Consider the following 21,911-nt stretch of genomic DNA (forward strand, 5'->3'; position numbering starts at 1 on the left):
ATTCTGATTAATGTAGCTTATTGATACTTTCTACAGATTTCTATTGATGAAATTGAGCTTTTAATTTTCTGAATTTCGTTTGTTTTCTTTCAAACTCCTTATGACTTTCTCATCTATGTTGCTGACCTATACATACACATTTTGAGTTGATTTCATCACTTCATTCATATGTGTGAAAGTCCTTGAACTTTTTTTCAAGTATACTTTCAATTTGTCCAGCCTTTTAAACACTTTTTCAATTTTTTTGATATGGCATTTGAGGAGAAATTTTCATTTGCTTTGCTTTTCTTATATTTTTGTGTTGTGATCTCTATATTGCTTTGGATGAGTATGTCTTCAAGTTTACCTTTCTCATAGGGTATAGACCTTCTGTGGAGGGCTCAAGTCCCAAAAAGAAAGAAGAAAAGGAACCACTGTAATAGGTAAACTATATATAGAAGTACACTCAGAAAGTATTAAAGTTATCTACCATGCCCCACCAACTATGAATCAGATACTCACAGAAATAATGTACAGTAATATATTAAATTAAAACTCAGTTTGGGTAAAAGTGGGACTAATTGTGCCAGCGGTGGTGGTGCACGCCTTTAATCCCAGCACTCGGGAGGCAGAGGCAGGAGGATCTCTGTGAGTTCGAGGCCAGCCTGGGCTACAGAGAGAGATCCAGGACAGGCACCAAAACTACACAGAGAAACCCTGTCTCGAAGGGAGGCGCGGGCCTGGCGGGCTGTGAGGAGGCGGCAGGCGCTGGGCTGGGTTCGGGCGACGCGGCGGGAAGGCGGGCGCGCGCCTCTGCAGCCCGGCTAGCTCAGTCGGTAGAGCATGAGACTCTTAATCTCAGGGTCGTGGGTTCGAGCCCCACGTTGGGCGCCATTTGTAGCTAGAGTTTTCCTGCCTTGCCCACAGTTAGGACAAATCTCTGTCACACGCCAGTTCCACAGCTGCTCAGACCCAACCAAGTAAACACAGAGACTTATATTGCTTACAAACTGTATGGCCGTGGCAGGCTTCTTGCTAACTGTTCTTATAGCTTAAATTAATCCATTTCCATACATCTATACCTTGCCACGTGGCTGGTGGCTTACCGGCGTCTTCACATGCTGTTGGTCATGGCGGTGGCTGGCGGTGTCTCTCTGTCTCAGCCTTCCGCTTCCCAGAATTCTCCTCTCTCCTTGTCCCACCTACTTCCTGCCTGGCCACTGGCCAATCAGTGTTTTATTTATTGACCAATCAGAGCAATTTGACATACAGACATTCCCACAGCAATTGTGCTCAATGGCTGTGAGAAAGAGCACATATAGTTGGGAGGAGTTTAAAGGTGGAAATGGATCTGGGAAGGTATATGGGCAGGACTGGGGTTGAATACTAATAGAATACATTGCATGCATGTATGAAAATTTCAATAATTAATTAAAATGTTCTATTGTAAAAGTAGAAATAACAATAAATGAATAAAGTAAATGAAGAGAACAGACAGGAGAAGGAAATAGAGCACTGAGATTTTTGCTGGAATTTTGGTCTTAGTGCATTCATTTCTCCCTCAACAGTAGACCATCCGTGAGAGGGAGGAGGCTGCTGCACCCTGAGGCCTTCGTGGACCTGCAACTCGGAATTCTCCATTTCACCAGCATTGAACCACACAGAAGGTAAGTGGCTGCAGATGTAGAACTGGTCCCCAACCTCAATCATGGGATCACCAATGTCCTCAGTCATCACCAGGTGGTGGTGACTGCTCATGAACACACAAGTGATAGGACCTCAGAGCAGCGGGCCCTTCATTACCAGAGGATCTACTGCCTACATTTTATAGTGTGTCCATGCCTGTCATTCACCCTGCCCATCACTGCCTTCGACAGGTGTCTCCTACAAAGCTGGTCTGGCAGACTCTCTCTAGTCCTTCTCATTTTGCAGTTGCTCCTTGTTTTCTTATTTCCAAGAGTATTTTTGTCTCAAGGAGTTAGCCTCTCTCCAGAGTGCACCTGACTGGATATCCCTCAGACACTGAAGAAAAAAATATTTTTCCTTTTATGTGGACTAGAGCCAACAGCAGAGTCACAGTCCCAAATTTCCCAGATTGAATTAATGTTTGTGAGAATCTTGGGCTGATGTTTAGGGTAGGGGTGTCCATCTTTTTTGTCAGAGACATGTTACACTTTATTCCTCACCATTTCACTAATAATAGAACAAAATCACTTTGTAATTTTGCCTATATGTTACCAGAGACTAAGCTATAAATCAGTATTATTTTAATATACTACATTTAATTGTCATTAAATTTGGTTATTTATTTATTTATTTATTTATTTATTTATTTATTTATTTATTTATTTTGGTTTTTCGAGACAGGGTTTCTATGTGTAGCTTTGTGCCTTTCCTGGGACTCACTTGGTAGCCCAGGCTGGCCTCGAACTCACAGAGATCCGCCTGCCTCTGCAACCCGAGTGCTGGGAGACATTTATTATTTGTTTGGTCTCTTCATGACACTTTTGTGTGAACTGTTAGTTCATATCTTTTATTCATTTTCATACCTTTTTGGTCCTTTGTTCCTCAGTTTTTGAGTTCTTTATATAGGAAGCAGAGTTTCCACTTGTCTGGAATGTTTTACTACTACATCATTTTAGACTGTAAGTTCTCTTTTGAAATGCTTGTATTTGATATTTTTAAATTCTTTGATTTTCATTTGGTCAGATCACTTATTGCTTCCCTTCATTACCTATAGCATTTGAGTGACATTTAGAAATCTCTTCCCTACATTAAGCTTAAAGAAAACCTGTCATATTTTCTTCAAGAAGCTGTGTGATTTCACTCTTTGCTTAAAGTTTTAACTCAATTTTTAGTTACTCTATACATGGCATAAATCATGCATCTACTTTAAGTTTTTTCTTTAAATCTTTAAATCAATTTTTAGTTACTCTATACATGGCGTGTTTTATGAATCTACTTTAAGTTTGTTTTGTTTTAAATCGTATCTCACTCTGTACCTTGCATGTCTGTCTTTCCTTTAGTGGCTTCTCCATGTCACCTTTGTTTTTTTTATTTATTTTAATTATGATTTATGTGTATGTGTTTTTTGCCTACCTATATATCTGTGTAGCACGTTTGTACAGTGCCCATAGTAGCCAGAAGAGGGCATCAGATCCCCTGGAACTGAAATGTGTTATGGATGGTTTTCAGGACTGGGAATTGAATCCATGCCCTCTGGAAGATCAGTCAGTGCTCTTATCTGCCACCCAATCTTTTCAGCCCTTCATTAAACACTGATGTCCAACCATGTTGGCTTCTATTTCTAAGATTTCTAACCTATTTCATTCAGCTATTTGTCTGTTCTTATTGAAGTAATAAGACACTATAATTGCAGAAATTCTCTAGAAAGTTTTCATTTTCTTGGTATGGTGTCAGGAGTCCCTTCTCAAGTGTCTTCCTTCTCTCTTCATAGCTATTCTTGTGTATTCTTTCACATATGAGCTTTACCATCAGGCTGTATAACTCAGTAAAATGTAGATATTTTTGAATTAAATTTATACATCAACTAAGGGAGAACTTTTTTTTAAATGTTGAGTTTGTCAGGGAAAAGTCAAATTTAAATAGCATTGCTCCACAACCCTTACAATGGAATCTGGAGTCATTTAGTCATATGAGGCACATCCACAACTGAATATTGAACCAAAATACTGGAACATTCAAAGATATTCCTAGGAATGGAACATGGTGACCTTGTAATAGAACACAAACAGCAACTTCTTGAATACATTTCACTAACATTTGTAACAATATGTGAAATCAGCTGCTTTGTTTCATGAGACTTCCCAGTCCATTTCTTTCAAGACTGTTTGAGGTTTTCTTCACGCAAAAGAAAGTTCTTCCCAAATAGGATGTACTTAAACTCTCTTACACCTTGAGCTATACAACAGAATACCATCATTTTAAGAATCTGGGACAGGCTTTTAGGACTGCATGAACAGTGTTCCTGAGAACCTGGAAGCCTCAAGAATAAGTACCACTTCTTTGTTCTTAATGGTGATAATTTTATCTTAGTCATCAAGTCATTTATCCAAAGACAATGCCATAATTTGTGTGAGATACTGTAGCAACGTACTGTATTAGGTAGGTAATGAGTAACATTAATTTTATTTTCTTATGGTTTTAATGTTTTTGCTTGGAAGTTTTCTATATTTGGCTTATTCATATTGTTTTAGAAGCTATCTAATGTAATCATGTTATTTCCTGTTTATCAGTGTTGTGTAGGTCTTTTAGAGGGTTTATTGTTGTTCCTGAAGTAGAAGAAAAACTTAGGAGCTTTCTGACTCTTTCATGTGTTACAAGATTCTTAATCCCCCTCATTTTGTTTCTTTTTCCACCATCAACAAATTTTCTTGAATGTTTCTCCTAACCATAACAATATATTCTTCCCACAGTCTGTGTCTTTTAAGATTGCAGTTTTAAACTAACCTCCATATCACTTATTGGATATGCCTTAGATATTCATTGATTATAACACATATTCATAACACATCTTGATGAGACTCATTGTTATGTGTCCATACCAACCTCTAGCTTACATGAATCGTATACAACTGTGCTTTGCCACCACAACCCTGGCACAGATCCCAGACCCCAGAAGTCAGTATTCCATTATCAGATGACTATCTCTTACTTTCCAGATGTGAGACAACATACAGCTTTGAATGGAACGGTTTTGAAGTCTTTGCCATAAACTGTACTGCATTCTTTTGATTTTATGTTTTCTTTTTCATCTTTAGGCTTACTTCATTACTAGATTTTCCGAATATGCTTAAGGTCAACTTTAAGTTTTGTTAACCATCTTCCTTCGTGTCTGTCTTGGGCCATTTTGGTGTCTTCGTCTGCCACAAATACAGTGACAAGGGTGAGACAAAGCAAGGGCTGGAATGTCATTCTTTTTCTTTTAATCACAATGAATTTGGTGTTGTAATATTTTCTGTTGTACCACTGTTTTGTAGATTTATCTTTTTCTTCATCATAGCTTATATATTATGGAGGGAAAATACTGGAGTCATGTAGCTAAGTGACCAAAATTGTTTTCTTTTCACTTAATAATGACTTCTTTTTTTTGGGGGGGGCATGATTTTGGTGACAAGGTTTCTTTGTGTAGCTTTGGAGCCTAACTTGGAACTTGCTGTGTAGAACATGTTGACCTTGAACTCACAGAGATCCACCTGCCCCTGCTGGGAATAAAGGCATGTACCACAACTGCCCTCCTGGCTTACTGCCCATTTCTAATGTTTTTTTTATCATATACATACTTTATACACAAGGGAAGGGGAATAGTAATACACACACACACACACACACACACACACACACACACACACACCTTTATACACTCACAAGTCACTTTCTAATCTGTGTCTATAGTAGATGTATCTAGTTTTGGCTATCTGGTTCATTTATTCTTTAAATTTCTACTTTGCTGGCGCTGGTTGCAAAGAAGAGACTGTGTATTATTTCCCAGAACTTCTAAGTATTTCTCCTTCTGATTCAGGTTCACAAAGATGGATGCAAAGAACCCAAAGACACTGTTGTCTCTCGCTATACAGAGTCTGCTGAGAAATGAGTCTGTAGCAATCCAAGCTCTGGAGGATATGCCAAGAGTCTTTTTTGTTCCACTGTTCATTGCTGCCTTTGAGGGTGGGCATAAGAATACATTGCTTGAGATGGTGAAAGTGTGGCCCTATTACTGTCTCCATATTGGGTCATTAACTGTACAGGAGCCTCAACATGAACTCCTGAAAGCCATGATTGAGAATCTTCCAGTGTGTCCTTCAAAGAACTCTGTTTCTAGGTAAGACTGTATAATAGAAACATGGAAAGACAGAGGAGGTTATACCACAGCCTGCTACTCTCCCAGGAGTAACAAGTAAATGTGTGAGACTGTTGCCCGCAAACTTGGTAACACATTAAAGACTGACTGTATTTAATGTTAATTATGAAATCTGTTACTGATTGTATTCAGTGTTCATTTTGAAATCTGTTACTGAGAGTTCTGTTGATGGGTTTATGTAACAGGTGTTACATAAGAGAAAGACAGGAGCTTTAAGACTGGAGGGGATCTAAGGTGTATAAAGGATTGGGGGGGGAGGCTGAATTTTCATTAGAAAGATTTGTTGATAATTAGGACAAGGAGTGTCAGCTATGGATAAAAGAATTAGGTCTAAGATGTCATTGTTGATTCTATTCGGTATCATTATCTTTGGCTATTTCTCAACTATTCTATCTCGTCTACCCCTACAGGAGACCTAAACTGAGGATCCTAGATTTAAGGCAAGACAACGACTGTAGGACCACATGCCATGAAGACAGCATCAAGGAACCTTTCTGTTCTCATTCTTGTGCTTATTCTGACAGCTCTATCCTGAAAATAGAAGGGCAGCATCGTTTTGTAAATACAGAGTCCATGGTTCAGTTCCCCAGGCCTGTAGAGTTACTAGTGGATCTTTCCCTAGATGGCTCCTTAGTGGAAAAGGAATTTTTAGTTTTGCTTACAAGTAAAATTAGGGAGAGTTCAGGGTCTTTGCACATATGCTGTCGAGATTTGCAAGTTGATAAACTGTGTGACAGCAAATGCACCCTGAATTTCCTTGATCTCAACTGTGTTGGTCAGTTGTCAATCGATATGGGTTCGCTGAGTTATATCACCAATGTCCTGTCTCAGATGGACCACCTAGAGAGCCTCAGTCTGTCTAAAGTCACTTTTAGATCTCTGGGTGGGAAAGTCTTTAAAAATTTCCTCGGTCACTTGCAACGTATGAACACCCTTAAGGAAGTCAGCTTGTCTTCATTCTGTCTCACAGGTCATCTGGACAGAGTGCTCAGGTAAGAGTTTGGGCCAGGGCCCTGGGTTTCCTAGAGAGCCTGTTGAGACAGGAAAGAAAACATTGTTGGGTATTCCTAAACTCCTGAAAAGCTTTAATGCTTTCCACTTTGTCACTTTTGGGAATTTGAAACTAGAGAAAGAATTACAAAAATTAAACATCCAGCAATGTACAGACAAGTGCAGAAATAAAAGGTGAAAAACACTAGCCTTCTAGATATGAAGAGGAACAGGGATTGAGATGGGGGAAGACTTTTTGCTGTAGCCTTGATGCACCTGATCATAGATGCCCATAGTTCACACTGTCAGATCACTTTACTGATATGTAATGTCCAAGGCATAGGCCATGAAAGTAGAGGTTGGTATGTAGGGACTTACCAAAGGGAGTTTTCAGTTGCCTGTTCTTTCTGATACCTCCCCACTAAAAAGGTGAACTGAAATATACAATGGATAATGTTGTAAGTATCAAGAGCTTTCAGTTTTTTCTCTTAATATTTCTTAAAACCATATAATGTCCTGTACACATTCTTAAGATTAAAAGAAATTGTATCTCAGTGTTGAAAACAAAACTTTCAGCCAGATGTGGTGGCACAGGATTTTAATCTCAGCACTTAGGAACCAAAGACAGGCATATTCTGTGAGTTCAAGGCCAGTGTAATCTCCATAGTGAGTTCCAGGACAGCCAGGACTACATAGTAAGATCCTGTCTAAAAAAAAAATTCTCAGAGTCACAAAACTATTAAGTGAATTAAAGCACACATTAACACATTAATACCCAATTATAATGCATGTGAAAAGTAGTTTATTCTAGATATAAAGGTATATTTTTCCTTATTCAATCTTCATTCTTCACAAGTTTTTTGTTGTTTTCTCCCTACAGAGTCCTGCCACCTGGTCTGAATTTCTTGTATCTGACATTCTGTGATCTTTTGCACAGAGACTTCAGATTTCTGGCCCAGAGCCCTCAGGTCTCCCGCCTAAAGCTGCTGAATCTTAGCAACAACCCAATGTATTGGGATGATTTTGAGCCTTTTCAAACTCTTCTGGTAAATCTCTCTGGTACTCTTCGGCATCTAGAGATGAATCATTGCCTTATAAATGATACTGCAATCTCTGTCCTTATTCCTGCCCTGATTCGTTGTACTCAACTCCGTGTCCTGTGCTTTGCTTCTAATCCCATCACAATGCCTATGCTTGTGACTATCATGAATAATTTAACACCCTTGAAGAATCTAAAATATGTGATTTATCCCATCCCTGTACATTGCTATGAACTGTGGCCTTTTCAGGGCAGTTTAGACCGAAGGAAGCTTGCTATTGTACAACTACAGTTGAAGGTGATGTTAGCACTTGCAGAGAGGCCTGACATGAACTGGATCACTTACTTAGAATAAATTTCACAGTCCAACACAGTTTCTACCGATATGTACTATTTAAGTACTAAATGTTATTTTCTGGACCCCCCCCCAACACTCTCTCTCTCTCTCTCTCTATATATATATATATATATATATATATATATATATATATATATATTATAGAAAATTACACTTAGGGAATACAGGTATGTAACTGATTCTTACACAGAGTATTTTAGAAAAGATGGAGGACCTCGAGATTTCCTGTGTATCACTGGTCTACTATTGATATATTTCATTTTACTGACCACAGTGATGTGTATTGTGTATAGTACAGGATGATCAAGTCCTAGTTTGCTCTATCTCTGTCCACACTGCTTGGTTCACTTGTTGGTACATCACACAAATCAGAACAATGACAGCCTTTCCTGCCTGTATTTGTGGAAGGGTTGGAGGTTCTTGAAGACAATATTTTCATCCTCTAAGTTACTTTAGGCTGGTTTTGGTTGCTTTTGGGAATCCATCAGGATTTAATAGTGGGGCCAGGAAAGAAAGACAGCAGAGGCTCTGAGGTTTCAATAGAACCTTCAAGAACATAAAGATAATTTCCTACTTCTTGATGTAGGTCTGCGCTAAAGTTTCCACTATTTCCCATGAAGTCCTCAGCTGGCTCTCCAGCCTTTGTCACATGAATTTTTAGGTGGGATTTAGGGTCCTTCACATAATATTCCCCCTACTTCCTTTAGTTCTCTTACTCTACTCCCAATTCTGTTAATCCTGTCATTTCCTGAACTGTATAAATCATTCCCTATATATATATATATATTTTGATTCTTTTCCATTAGCTGTGCCCCATTTGTTATGATACATACTATCCATGGGTGAGTACTGAGTCCAACTTATTTTATTCTCCAGAACATAACATAATTATAAATTCAATTTGCATATCCTAGACATACTTAGAAATGATGTGTGTGTAAAGTCTATAGTTGATAATTTGCACAGGGCTAAGGAATGCTTCAGTTGTCCAGTTGCTTACCACACAAGCCCACCTGTGCTCAGATCCGAACCTAGCGTTAGTGTAAAAAGCTGAGCATCCAAGTGCACACTTGTCACCCCGGTGTGAAAAGGTGGAGGAAGGAAGAGCCTTGGGATCATGTGGCCGGACATTCTAGCAAATTAGTGATTCGAGGTTCAGTGAGAGATCCTGCCTCAGAAAATATGTGTAGAAGAAAATGCCAGATACTGAATTTTGGCATGCACGTGAGCATGTGCATGAACACACACACACACACACACACAGAGAGAGAGAGAGAGAGAGAGAGAGAGAGAGAGAGAGAGAGAGAGAGAGAGAGAGAAGCAAGTGCACACACCTCCTCCTACACATGAACATGGACACATAAAAACATCTTACTTGTATTGTTAAAATAATACATAAACAATTGTATTTCTTGAAACAGTATACTGCATCACAAAGACATGGTAAAGATATAAGATTAGGATTTGTTCCTTCCACATGTTGAAATGCCAAAATGACAACATTTCACTGACTAACAAAAAGAGTAGACTGTAAGTAATCATTTTCACATAATGTTTTCTTACTGAAGTAAATTAGTAAAAGCAATAGCTTAGAAATTTATATTGTTTTCTTTTTAAAGTGAGGTCATACTTGGTTTTAGTCTGACTACAGATAACTGTAATTGAATTTTGTTTTTACTAGTGATACTGGTAAATGTATCAAACTATATTTTACACGCATTATTATAATAAGAATACTGACAAAACAGTTAACATTTGTTTTTTATTAATTTTTTGTGGTAACCTTGTATTTCCAAGTTAGTAAGAAAAAGCATGTTAAAATATACTGATATTAACGTGTCATATTTCTTTTGTGATACATTTCAAATTTGTTCATATTTTCCATAATGCTGGTACCATGATAATAATAATGCACAAAATTTCAAAGACCTACTAATATGCCAGTGTAATGAGTGATTTACTTACATTGTTTCCAAGTCAAAAGAGTTTTTGGCACTTCGTGTTAAATAAAATACTAAAATTAGATCTACCTGTTTCTTTGAACTTTCTCTTCATTTTTTCCATATGGCTCTTACTATATAGTCTCTGGATAAGCTGGGATCTCGTGCTCTCAGAAGTACAGTCTGACCAGTGTGTTACAGTGGCAGAATACTGGGAAAGATGCAATTGGATCAATATTTTTCCTGACCAGTGGAATCTTCAGTGGAGATTCTAGAAGGGGGAATGGCGAATGAAAGGGACAAGAAACACAAAGAATTGACAGTAAGACAGGTATTCTCATCAAGCTGCAAATTTTTATTTTGCTCAGGCAAGTGTTATAGCAAGCAGACCAGGAAGCTTTCTTTGGGAAAAGATCAGGGTAGTGTTGGGTTGCTAAAACGTTGTTACTAATGGTCAGTGTAGCAGAAAGATAAGGAAATGTTAAGTTATTTTATAATAACTCAGGACTTGTGCAGGCATGTCACAGTTTTCTGGTAAGTGGGTCAATACTGGAGAACAGAAACTTAACTTGGGCAGGCAATATGGCATGGCTCTTACAATTGTTCTTGGCATCTCCTCCCTTTATTTTATTATGTGAGGAAGTGTGCCCACCTGAATAGTGGTGGACCTTAATCGGCTGGGGGAGACATTGACCTGACTCCTCCTAGAGCCGCTGAGGGCTTGAGAAGGGTACCTTTTGGGGAGGAGAGGGCTTAGGCATTTTGTTGCCTCTAGATACCAACCTCAATGCAAGTCAGGTTTGTCTCTCAGGGAATCTGAACCAAAGCTATTAAATCAGCCTTCCCCTGCAGTACTTGGCCTTGCTCCCAGCGGTGTCCATACTGGCTGATGCCAATAAGCATAGGTTTGGACTTTATGCTGCTCCTAAGGAGAAGAGGACTGAGAAATATCATAGGGATCACATCCTCGATCCAGCATTTCGAGCTGATGATAATGAACCTGTATAGGTTTTGATGCCAGGGAGTGTATTTTTTTTTTTGATGAACTGGATTAGCCTGCCAATTATAAAGGGACTCAAAGTTATAAATAACAAAAGGCTGACTAATGGTCCTTCGAGAGGCATCAAAAGGGAGAACGTGGATGATCTCCACCAGTTATCTGCGGCGGCAGACAGTTGCTGCTTATGTAGCTCTAGGCTAAGTTTATGTAGCTTATTTATCTGGGTTTTTACCATTCCAGACTCATTAATATAATAACAACATTCTTCCCTCAGAAAAAGGCATGTCCCACCCTTTTCTGCTGTCAGCAGGTCCAAGGCCCGTCAGTTTTGTAGGGCAACCTGTTCCAGGGAGGTTAACTGCCTCTGGAGGGAGGACAAGGATGCTGCAGAAGCCTCAATTGCTACCTGAAGTTGTTCAGATAGGTGAGCTGTTGTCATGAGGGAATCACCCAGGGCTTCTCCTACCAAGCCTGCAGAGACCAGGGAGGTGGCAAGGGAAGTTCCGGCCACAAGGGCCAAGAAGAGCTCTTTTTTGCTTGGGCAGGGGTGGGAGGTGGGGGAGGCATCCCATCCCAAGAACTCTGCAGGGGTCCTGAGTATAAGTTGTGAGAGCAGAGTGATGGGTAGGCAGAGCATGTCCTGTGGGATAGGGATGGTCAAATTTTTTGATAGAGTGCCATTGTACTGAAAGAAAAACCCAGGGAGGGCAAAAGGATGACGGGAATACGGTCTGACTGCAAGAGGGAAGGGAAACGCTGGAAAAGCAAAAGTCAAACTTGGAGCGGCCTGGGTCAAGAAACAAGGGTACTTCAGGGATGGGGCGGAAGCCATGGGGATTATCAGTGGTGGTACAGCTAAGGACCTGCAGCAGGGGTACTGCTATCAGGGGAGGACATCCCAAGGCTGCACATAGGAAACACAATGAGAGATTCCCAATGCCAGTAACATTGGCAAACATAAGGCCTTCTCAGAGGAGGGAATGCCAAGAAAATGGAGAGGAGGGGGATGATAGTTGTGTCATTAATATTTTTTCTTGTATAAGGATATTATGATGGACTGTAGACTGTACTTGTACATAAGAGCACCAAATGTAAAGTCTGGAGCTAGGCCATGTGGCCATTTGGGTCATGTACATGGCTCCTTCTACTGGACTAGTCCATTGCAAGTCCCACGGGTCCCAAACCACTAGGGAATATCCTGTGGATGTCTTATAAAATTTAGGGCCATTCCATTCTCTCCCAATTACCTGTCCCTTAGCAGGAGGAATGGCATCATGAATTTTGCAGTAAGAATAGGGGACTCCTTTGCTTTTCTCCTTCAAATAAGTTTTGCAGTTGTGGACAGTCTGGTCATACAAAAAACAGATAGTAGGAGCCACCTTGCCGGGGGAATTATGGAAATCAGTAAAGTTGAGTAAAATGGGACTCTGACATCCGTGTAAGGGGCAATCAGCAATAGCCAATAGGTGATCAAAGGTCTGTGTTTTAGCATAATTAGTATAATTTTCAGTCAAATAAAAGCACCATACGAATGGGGATGTGTCGACTGGTCTCTGGTCCTGTTGAGAAGGTACAGGCAGCAGCAAGATCCAGAATATCCAGGGAAATTCTCCCAGTTTTTTCTTCATCCGCATCTGTAAAGAAGGAGAAGGAAAGGGAAAAGGACCTCAGGGGCTATCCTTTTCCCTGGGTGATTGGTGAGAGCTGACTTGTTTAATCTCTCAGGGAGCCAACGAGGGCCTCCCTCTGTTTGGTCATAGATGCATGCTGACCCTCAACCCCAGATCAGGACTGGGTTGGGCCCTTTCCACTGGGTGGTTAAGGGGTCTCGCCACATGAACAATACTTAGTGGCTTTGACTTTGTGGATGCCAAAATTGATCCAGTGCAGACCTTTCATTCTTGTCCAAGGTAAGGAAGTTAAGGACAAAAAGGGCATGACATAGAAGATTTCGGAGGTGCCTCGTGTATCATACAGGCTTCGCCTCTTTAATTTATTAAGCATAGATTTTAGAGTCTGATGAGCACGTTCAACGGTGCCCTGGCCCTGGAGGTTGTAAGGAATGCCAGCGACATGCTTAATCTGAAGTTGTTGGCAAAAATATTGAAAATTTTTTCCAGTATATCCTGGGCCATTATCAGTTTTTATAACTTTAGGCTTTCCTAGGACAGGAAAACATTGTAAAATATGGGAAATAACATTTTTGGAGGCCTCTCCGACCTGGAGAAAGGCAAATATAAAACTACTAGAGGTATCAACTGTAACATGTACATATTTAAGTTTTCCAAATTCAATTAAATTAGTAACATCCATTTGCCAAATTTCATTGGGAACCAAGCCCCGGGGGTTAACTCCTAGATGTTGAACCGGGAGGGAGACAGCACAGTCTGCAATTTTTAACAGTTTCCGGGCCTGTTCTCGGGTAAGCTTAAACAACAAACGAAGGGAATGAGCATTTAAATGGTGAAGAGAGTGTGCTTGGGCAGCCTGAGAAAGGGATCCTGCAAGAACAGGAAAAAATGATTGTGTGGCCGCATGAGCCAAGGCATTTCCCTCAAACAGAGGATCAGACAATTTTAAATGGGCCTGTAGATGGCCAATAAAAAAAGGGGCACTGTCTAGCCATAATCAAGGAACACAGCTGAAGAAAAAATGAAGCTACAATTGGTAGAGGGTTTAATAAAGGGAACAGTTTTCAGTAAGAGAACAGAATGGACAACATAAGCACTATCAGTATACAAATTAAAGGGCTGAGAATGAAATAGTTGAAAAACTTGAATTACTGCATAAAGTTCAACAAGCTGTGCTGAGGAATATGAGGCAGGAGGTAGCCTTTTCGTCCACAACATAGGCGGCAACCCCATTGGCCGAGCCATCTGTAAATATCAGGGGAGCCTCCATTATAGGTTGTGAGGCGGTAATTTGGGGAAAACAAATGGATGAATTCTGGCAAACTGTAACAAGGGATCTCTAGGATAATGGTTATCGATAGCACCAAGGAAGGAGGAGCAGGCAATGGGCCACTCATCATTTGTTTGAAGCAGCCAATCTAATTGTTCTCACGTATAGGGGATGACTATGGAGTCAGGATCTTTTCCAAAGTATTGCCTAATTGTTTCTCTGACCTTAATAATTAGCTTGGCCATTAAAGATGGGTAAGTGGCCAGGACCTTTGAGGGAGACGTGGGTAGGTGGACCCAGAGTAGGGAATTCCTTCTTTTTTCTTCTCTGATGGTTATTTGTTGCCAGAAGACTCCTGTGGGGACATGGGATGTCGCAAAAGCTATGTATAACAAGGTCAGAATAGGATATCTGAAAAACAGTTTGGTTTGAATAGCTTTATTGACTAAAGCCAGAGAGACCTGGGCCTCAGGCATAAGCTTTCTGGCAGATGAAGAATTTTAGTCTCCTTTTAGAATCTCATTAAGGGGGACCAGTTCATCAGTGGTAAGTTTTAAATAAGGTCTGAGCCATTGAATATCACCTAATAATTTTTGGAAATAATTTAGGGTTTGAAGATGGGAGGTCCGTAATTGAATCTTTGGGGTTAAGACTCACTGTTGATAAAGTTCAAAACCCAGGCAAAGATAGGGATCTGCTAATTGGACTTGGTCAGGGGCAATTTGAAGTCCCCTTGTTGAAAGGCTATAGGTTAGCTCCTGATAGCACTGGAAGAATTAGTCTTGATGTCGGCCTGCCAAAAGTGTATCATCCATATAATGGAGAATACAGATGGAAGGCCACTTTACTCTGATGGGATCTATTGCTTTAGTCACACATTTTTGGCATAGAATGGGACTATTTTCCATTCCCTGGGGCAGGACCCTCCATTGGAAACGTAGCATTGGTCCCCGGAAATTAATTTGGGGAATGCTAAAAGTGAAATGTGATTTATACTTGGGGTATAGGAGAATAGTAAAAAAAAAAATCTTTGAGATCAATAACAATTTTATAGTACCCAGAAGGAATTGCCCCTGGAGAGGGCAAGCCAGGCTGTAAGGCACCCATGGGAACCATGACCTTATTTATAGCCCTAAGATCTTGTAATAATCTTCATTTTCCTGATTTCTTTTTAATAACAAGAATAGGTGTATTCCATGGGGAGTTTGTTGGTCCGATATGACCTGCAGCAAGTTGTTCCTATACTGACTCTATAGCAGCTGCAACCTTTTCTTTTGTTAAAGGCCATTGATCAACCCAAACAGAATCAATTTGTATTCCAGGTAGTTTTAGCTGCATGGGGTACAGGAATGTCAATGGCCATTAGGATAAATTTTGAGAAGACCCTAATCCAGCCCAATCATTTTTAACAGATATTGGGATAGGTGTTTTAATGCCCTGAGAATTTTTTCCTAAACCCTTGCCAGGAAGGAAACCTTGTTTAAGCATCTGATTGGTGACAATTTCATTGGGACTGCACATGATGACGTTCATTTGGGTAAGAATATCTCGGCCCCAGAGATTAATAGGTAGGCCAGGGACAACAAAAGGTGTAACAGTACCAGAATTGCCTTCTTCATCATTCCAACTAGGGACCTGTAAACTCAGTTGAGGGTTTGAAGTCTGGTCAATGCCTTTAAGATTGGTGTGGGATGTGGTAAGAGGCCACATAGTGGGCCAGTCTCTATGGGATATAACAGTGGTATCAGCTCCTGTGTCCAAAATTCCTTGGAAGGGTTTGCCATTAAGCTTGAGAGTTAAGAGGGGGCAGGATTGGGAGAATTGTTGAAACCAATAAATATCCATCGGAGGAACCGGAACTGCTGTGGATATCACTCTATATAAATAAAACACTGAATGGCCAGTGACCTGGCAGGAAGTATAGGCGGGACAAGGAGAGAGGAGAATTGGGGAAACAGGAAGAAGGAGGGGGAGACACTGCCAGCCACTGCCAGGACAAGCAGCATGTAAAGATGCCAGTAAGCCACAAGCCACGTGGCAAGGTATAGATTTATAGAAATGAGTTCATTTAAGATGTAAGACAGTTAGCAAGAAGCCTGCCATGGCCATACAGTTTATAAGTAATATAAGTGTCTGAGTGATTATTTTATAAGTGGATTGTGGGACTGCAGGGCTTGGTGGAAGCTGGAGAGAAGCTCTCCAGCAACAGGGACCATCCTCATAGTGGGCAAATTTTCTATAATTAAGGTTTGAATGTCGGAGAGGAAGCAATAGGAGTTGGGCAGTGCAGGTTCCTGGGTGGATAGTAATCATGCTTGTACTTGTAGAGGCAAGAATCTTAAGTTCTCCAGTAAAATCATTATCAATAACCCCTGGGAAAATTTGAATCCCTTGAAGGGTGGTGCTAGCCCTTCCAGTGATTAGGCCAAAGGTATGGGGAGGTAAGGGGCCATAGACTCTGGTATTTAGGAGCTGAGGGCCCATTTCAGGGGTCAATATTGACTGGGTGGTGGAACAGAGGTCCAGTCCTGTGCTCCTTGCAGTTGCTCTCCAGAGATCTGAAATGGATTGGCAGGGTTGGGGAGTGGCTGAGTCTGGGCAGTGGGGACAAATCTGATAGCCCCTGGGGTTGTCCTCTGTAAGTTTCCCTGCTGTTTAGGACTTAATGGTTGACCCTGTGCATTTGTTTTGGATCTGCATTCTGAAGCCCAGTGCTTGACCCTGCTGCAGCACGGGCAAAGAGAAGTGGGGGGAGGGCGCTCATTGGGAGCTGCATGAGGCACAGTGCATTCTCGGGGGGGAAAAAACTGTTGTTTGCAGTTAAAACAAGTTTTAGGGTCTTTGTAGGCTGACCGGAGGGCAGCGCCAATGGCAAGCCCCATGGCATGGGCGAAGCCAATTCTTGAGTATAGACTGACATAATCAGAAAGTTCACAGGGCTGTGATCTGAACTCTGAAATCACTACTGTTTTCCAGGCCTAAAGCTTAACATACCTGATTCAGGAGAGAGACCCTAGGAATGCCCTGCCCCGGGCAGGGAGCCTGTACTCTATGATCTCAAAAGTCAGTTGCTTATCGTCTCAGAACGACTTTTCCAGTCTCCATCACATCTCAAAACTCCCACCCCAAGCTGAGAGGCCCAGAGCTCAGGATCAGAGAGCAGGGTCCCACAGCAATGCCCCCTTTCCCATTGTAAAGCTTCCCCTTATCTTCAGATAACTCTTGTGTAAAAATCTCTTCTGACTTTTCTAGGTATTTGACATTTGACATTTCCAGTAATATTAATCACTGTAATATCATCACAGTGACCTGCGATTCCCCTTTCAGCATGTGCACAGTTCCTGAGGCTTGGGATTATGTCTTTCACCCAGCTCTCTGTTTCAATACCCATTGTTTCCTGTGCATTCCCACACTGGCATCATTCTTCTGTCCCTCACTAGTTTATGGTAACTCGTTTGTTTTCCAAATGGTCTCTAAAATTGAATTGCCCAGAGGGGCTGGAGAGATGGCTCAGTGGTTAAGAGCACTTGCTGCTCTCCACAGATGATCTGGATTTGGTTCCCAGCACCAACATAGGTTGGCTCACAAATGCCTGTAACTCCAGCAATAGGTAATCTGACACCCTGTTCTGGAAGTTGTATGCAATTGCACTTACATGTTCAAATACACACAGATACACATAATTAAACAAAATTTTAAAAATTGGGTTGTCAAGAAAAGACACTGATAATTTTTTTTTTTTTTTTTTGGTTTTTCGAGACAGGGTTTCTCTGTGTAGCTTTGCGCCTTTCCTGGAACTCACTTGGTAGCCCAGGCTGGCCTCGAACTCACAGAGATCCGCCTGCCTCTGCCTCCCGAGTGCTGGGATTAAAGGCGTGCGCCACCACCGCCCGGCAATATTTTTAATATAATCATGTAAAATGTGAAAATTTGTGGAGAATTTTTGTTATTCCTATTGAGTGTTTTCACAATAGAATATAGAATATCCTTTCATTGAGACTTTTCACACTAGAATATAGAATATTCTTTCATTGTTCAAAGCTTCCTTAGCTGACTTTCAGAAGTTTTGAAAATTTCCCTCTGTTTGCAAAGCTTATATGATATCACCCTTTTAAATCAGCTCCTACAGGAGAACCCCGCAGACAAGAATAAATAAAAACGATGTAACTTTGCCAAACTGAAATCTGAAGTGGCCCTGTAGTCCAAAAGAGCAGAGAGTTCCAATCACCCTGAGCCAAGGATACAAGGAAGGCCCTCTGATTTACCTGGGCAAGGTAGGTCGTCTTGAAGTAGATAATCTGCAGGGCTTTCTCCAGCTCTTCTCTCCATGAACGCAGCTCTCAGCTCAGCTCATGAGAACTTGCACACTACTTTATAGAAGGAGGTTTTGACTAATTCTACAATGGCCGACAGTGGCAAATCAGATCTTGGATTTCAATGTGCTGGGGTTTGTGTCTTTGATCCCTCCACATTTCCTGATTGCTCCCTTTGCTGTAGTTGTTTTGACATTTTATTCAGTATTCATACGTGGATATAATGTATTTGTAGCCAATATATCTCCCCTTCCCTGCCCTCCAATTCTTCTCTTGTGGCAGTGTGTGCCTGGATCCCCAGCACTGAGAGACAGAGACAGGTGGATCATGGGACTCACATGCCAGGTGGTCCAGCAAAAAATGGAGAGCTGCAGATTCAGGAAGACACCCTGTCTCAAAAAATGAGGTGAAGAAGTGATGAGAGAAGACACTCCAGTGTCAGTCTCTAGACACAGGAGATATAAACACACAGAGAGAGAGAGAGAGAGAGAGAGAGAGAGAGAGAGAGAGAGAGAGAGAGAGAGAGAGAGAGAGAGAGATCTAAAAAGAAAGTAGTCCCTTGACACTTTACCTAGGTTCCCAGAGAAGAATATGCAGGTAGTGACCTTACCCTCTAGAGTTGCCTAACTGTGAATTCAGTAGAGGTTATTTTTAAAATACCTTCTGCAGTGCTTGGTGGCTCACGTTTAACACACAGGAGGGAGAAGCAGTCAGATCTATGTGAGTTCAAGGCTCCCATATTTTATATAGAGAGCTCCAGGAGAGCCAGTGAGGCGTCCCCCAAAAATTCTTATTATCACTGCTCCAGTCAAATGCCAAACTGAGGGGCCTTTCCCATATTTTGTGCCTACACCAGTTTCCCTATCTCTGGGGGTCATTCCAACTGATGGTGGTGGTGGTGGTGGTGGTAGTGATGATTGTCTGTTTTGATTTTGTTTTGTTTTTTCTGCCCCTCCCCACTCTGCCATCTGCATCTCTAGACATCATGGATCTGTTCTCATGCAGGCTCTTGCTCTCTCTGTCTCAGTCTCTCTCTCTCTCTCTCTCTCTCTCTCTCTCTCTCTCTCTCTCTCTCTCTCTCTCTCTCTCTGACAAAACACACACAAAAATAGATTTCTCCATTCTCTGTTAAGATTTTGAACTTCCTACGGACTCTTCATTCCACTCTACCAGGACTTCTGTCCCCAAATTGCAATGGGTGTCCTCTCACCAAGGTCACAACCATTTTATTTTCTCTAACCTTGTACAAATTCACCAACGAATTGATAGTTACTGTTAATATGTATTCTTTTGTCAGCTCCTTCTGTCTCTCAACAACAAATATTCAGCATTTTTCCAGAGCCCAGAACAGTGTACTGGATACAAATTCAAGGTCTCTCCTTTGCTGACTGTGTAGTCACAAGTACAACCCTTATTGTCTCCACCTCTCAAGATTTCATCTATAACATGGAAAGGGTAGGAAATTGGTCTCATATTGGTGCTGTGAGCACAGGGAGTGTGTGAAATAGACTAGCACACAATTCATTACAGTCACTTTTATCTGTTCTTCTGTATCTTGTTTTCTTGTTTAGGAATTAGTAGACCTGCCACTCCCAATGTATAGGCTGATGATAATGAATATTCAATCACTTTTTAATTGTCTGTTTTATTGATCTATAAATGATAAGCAGAAATGTATAGATTTAAATGATACAGAGAATTGATTTGATGTGTGTAGATGTAATTCTAAAGAGTCTTATTAAATAAGAAATACAGAGCCTAGCCGGGCGTTGGTGGCGCACGCCTTTAATCCCAGCACTCGGGAGGCAGAGCCAGGCGGATCTCTGTGAGTTCGAGGCCAGCCTGGGCTACCAAGTGAGCTCCAGAAAAGGCGCAAAGCTACACAGAGAAACCCTGTCTCGAAAAACCAAAAAAAAAAAAAAAAAAAAAAAAAAAAAAAAAAAAAAAAAAGAAAGAAAGAAATACAGAGCCAAATAAAGTTAAAAGCCCACGAGGTCAGAGCACTAGCAAATAGCCTTTAGCTTACCAGCCCCTGTAGTCCTTCCCCTGAGAAAGAGACCTACTTCCTGTGTGTCTATATTTTTTATTGACTTTCTGTTCTGCCTTCTCATTGGTTTTAAACCCAACCACATGACTCCTTTGTCACTGCCTGTCTATACAGACCTCCAGGTCTCTATGATTGGTGCTGGGATTAAAGGTGTGTGTCATCAAGCTGGCTGTGTTCTTGAACACACAGATTCTGCCTGCCATGTGATCAGATTAAGTGCATGTTCTACCACTGCCAGACTTCTGCTAAATGGCTTGCTATTAGCTCTGACCCCCAGGCAACGTTATTTATTAACATACAAATAAAATCACATTTCAGTACAAATAAAATATCACCATAGATGTGTGTATGTACAGTGAAATGATTACCTCAAAAGAGCTAATGACTACATCCATCAAATCATATAGTAACCTTTTTGTGACATGAATATAGATCTAGTCTCTCAGTATTATTTCAAGTATAATACACATTACTGTTAACTAATATCACAGTCCTGGTACTATATAATAGGCCTACAGAACCCATTCACGTTTTAACTGAATACTTCTATCCTTTAATCAATAGCACCCTGTTTCCTTCACTCTTAACTCTGGTAACCCACACTGTGCTCTGTTTTCTCCAAGCTCAACTTTGTAAGTTCTACATGCACGTTAGGGTTTCTTGATTTTTATTTATTTTTTGTGGTAGTAAAACTGTGATATGAGGCAGTTTGGATATGCACTTCTCCAATGAGGAGTGTCACTGTGTATCTTTTCACAATGGCCATTTGTGTGTCTTAGAGGAATGTGTAGCAGAGTCCTTCATCCATTTTCAAAACCGGGTTGGTTGTCTGAGCCAACTAGGATCACAACAGGGAGATGGCAGGTTCAGCTGGTGTCACACACCATCCCATCCTCCACCACTCTTCTCTTACATCTTTTCCCAACAAGGGTGTCTGATTGCAGCATGAACCCCTGATTCCCCTCTCCATGCTCAAGCCTCTGAATACAATGGCTTTCACATTATGGGGATTAACACTGTTAGATATAAGATTTACAAATGTTTTCTCCCATCTTGTTTTACTTTTTTCTCTCTTGGCATTGTTATGTGAAGCACGAAGTATACTACCACATATGGACTATGACATATGATTTGGTCATTACCAATCCCAATGTGTAACTTACATTTGTGAAATGAAGTTTATGTGGATAAGGTATGAAATTCTTTTAATATAAAGCTAATTTTTTTCTACTATTTTGAGGAGATTTTTATTAGTATATATAAGGTATAATCATTCTCTATCCCTATAATGTTTGTCTGGTTCTTATCATAGTGATCTTGCCTTTATAAAATAAGTTAGAACTTTGCACTGGGTGGTGCTGGTGCATGCATTTAATCCTAGCACTGGAGAGACAGAAGCAGGTGGATCACTGATATTGAGGCCAGCCTGATCTACAGAGTGAGTTCTGGAACAGCCAGAGCTA

At 40.8% G+C, this 21,911-nt stretch overlaps 1 protein-coding gene and 1 non-coding gene across 2 annotated transcripts; both read left to right on the top strand.

Annotated features, from left to right (window-relative positions):
* The first annotated feature begins 797 nt into the window (after positions 1 to 797).
* Trnak-cuu (transfer RNA lysine (anticodon CUU)) lies at positions 798 to 870 on the top strand. The gene has a single exon. It is a non-coding gene; the product is annotated as a tRNA-Lys (tRNA).
* Positions 871 to 5,531: 4,661 nt separating this feature from the next.
* LOC143270814 (melanoma antigen preferentially expressed in tumors-like) lies at positions 5,532 to 8,311 on the top strand. Its single transcript, XM_076561940.1, has 3 exons — positions 5,532 to 5,821; positions 6,271 to 6,852; positions 7,731 to 8,311. The coding sequence occupies exons 1-3, from the start codon at positions 5,532 to 5,534 to the stop codon at positions 8,242 to 8,244; spliced, it is 1,386 nt and encodes a 461-aa protein (XP_076418055.1). The 3' UTR covers positions 8,245 to 8,311.
* The last annotated feature ends 13,600 nt before the right edge of the window (positions 8,312 to 21,911 follow it).

The sequence above is a fragment of the Peromyscus maniculatus genome, chromosome X (genome assembly GCF_049852395.1).
Source record: "Peromyscus maniculatus bairdii isolate BWxNUB_F1_BW_parent chromosome X, HU_Pman_BW_mat_3.1, whole genome shotgun sequence".
Classification (NCBI taxonomy): Eukaryota; Metazoa; Chordata; class Mammalia; order Rodentia; family Cricetidae; genus Peromyscus; species Peromyscus maniculatus.

What these genes read in the sequence shown, in the direction of transcription:
- LOC143270814 (XM_076561940.1), top strand. Translation starts at nt 5,532, where the DNA reads ATGGATGCAAAGAACCCAAAGACACTGTTGTCTCTCGCTATACAGAGT. An exon ending in TCAAAGAACTCTGTTTCTAG is followed by an intron (nt 5,822 to 6,270) that starts GTAAGACTGTAT and finishes CTACCCCTACAG; the next exon opens with GAGACCTAAACTGAGGATCC. An exon ending in CATCTGGACAGAGTGCTCAG is followed by an intron (nt 6,853 to 7,730) that starts GTAAGAGTTTGG and finishes TTCTCCCTACAG; the next exon opens with AGTCCTGCCACCTGGTCTGA.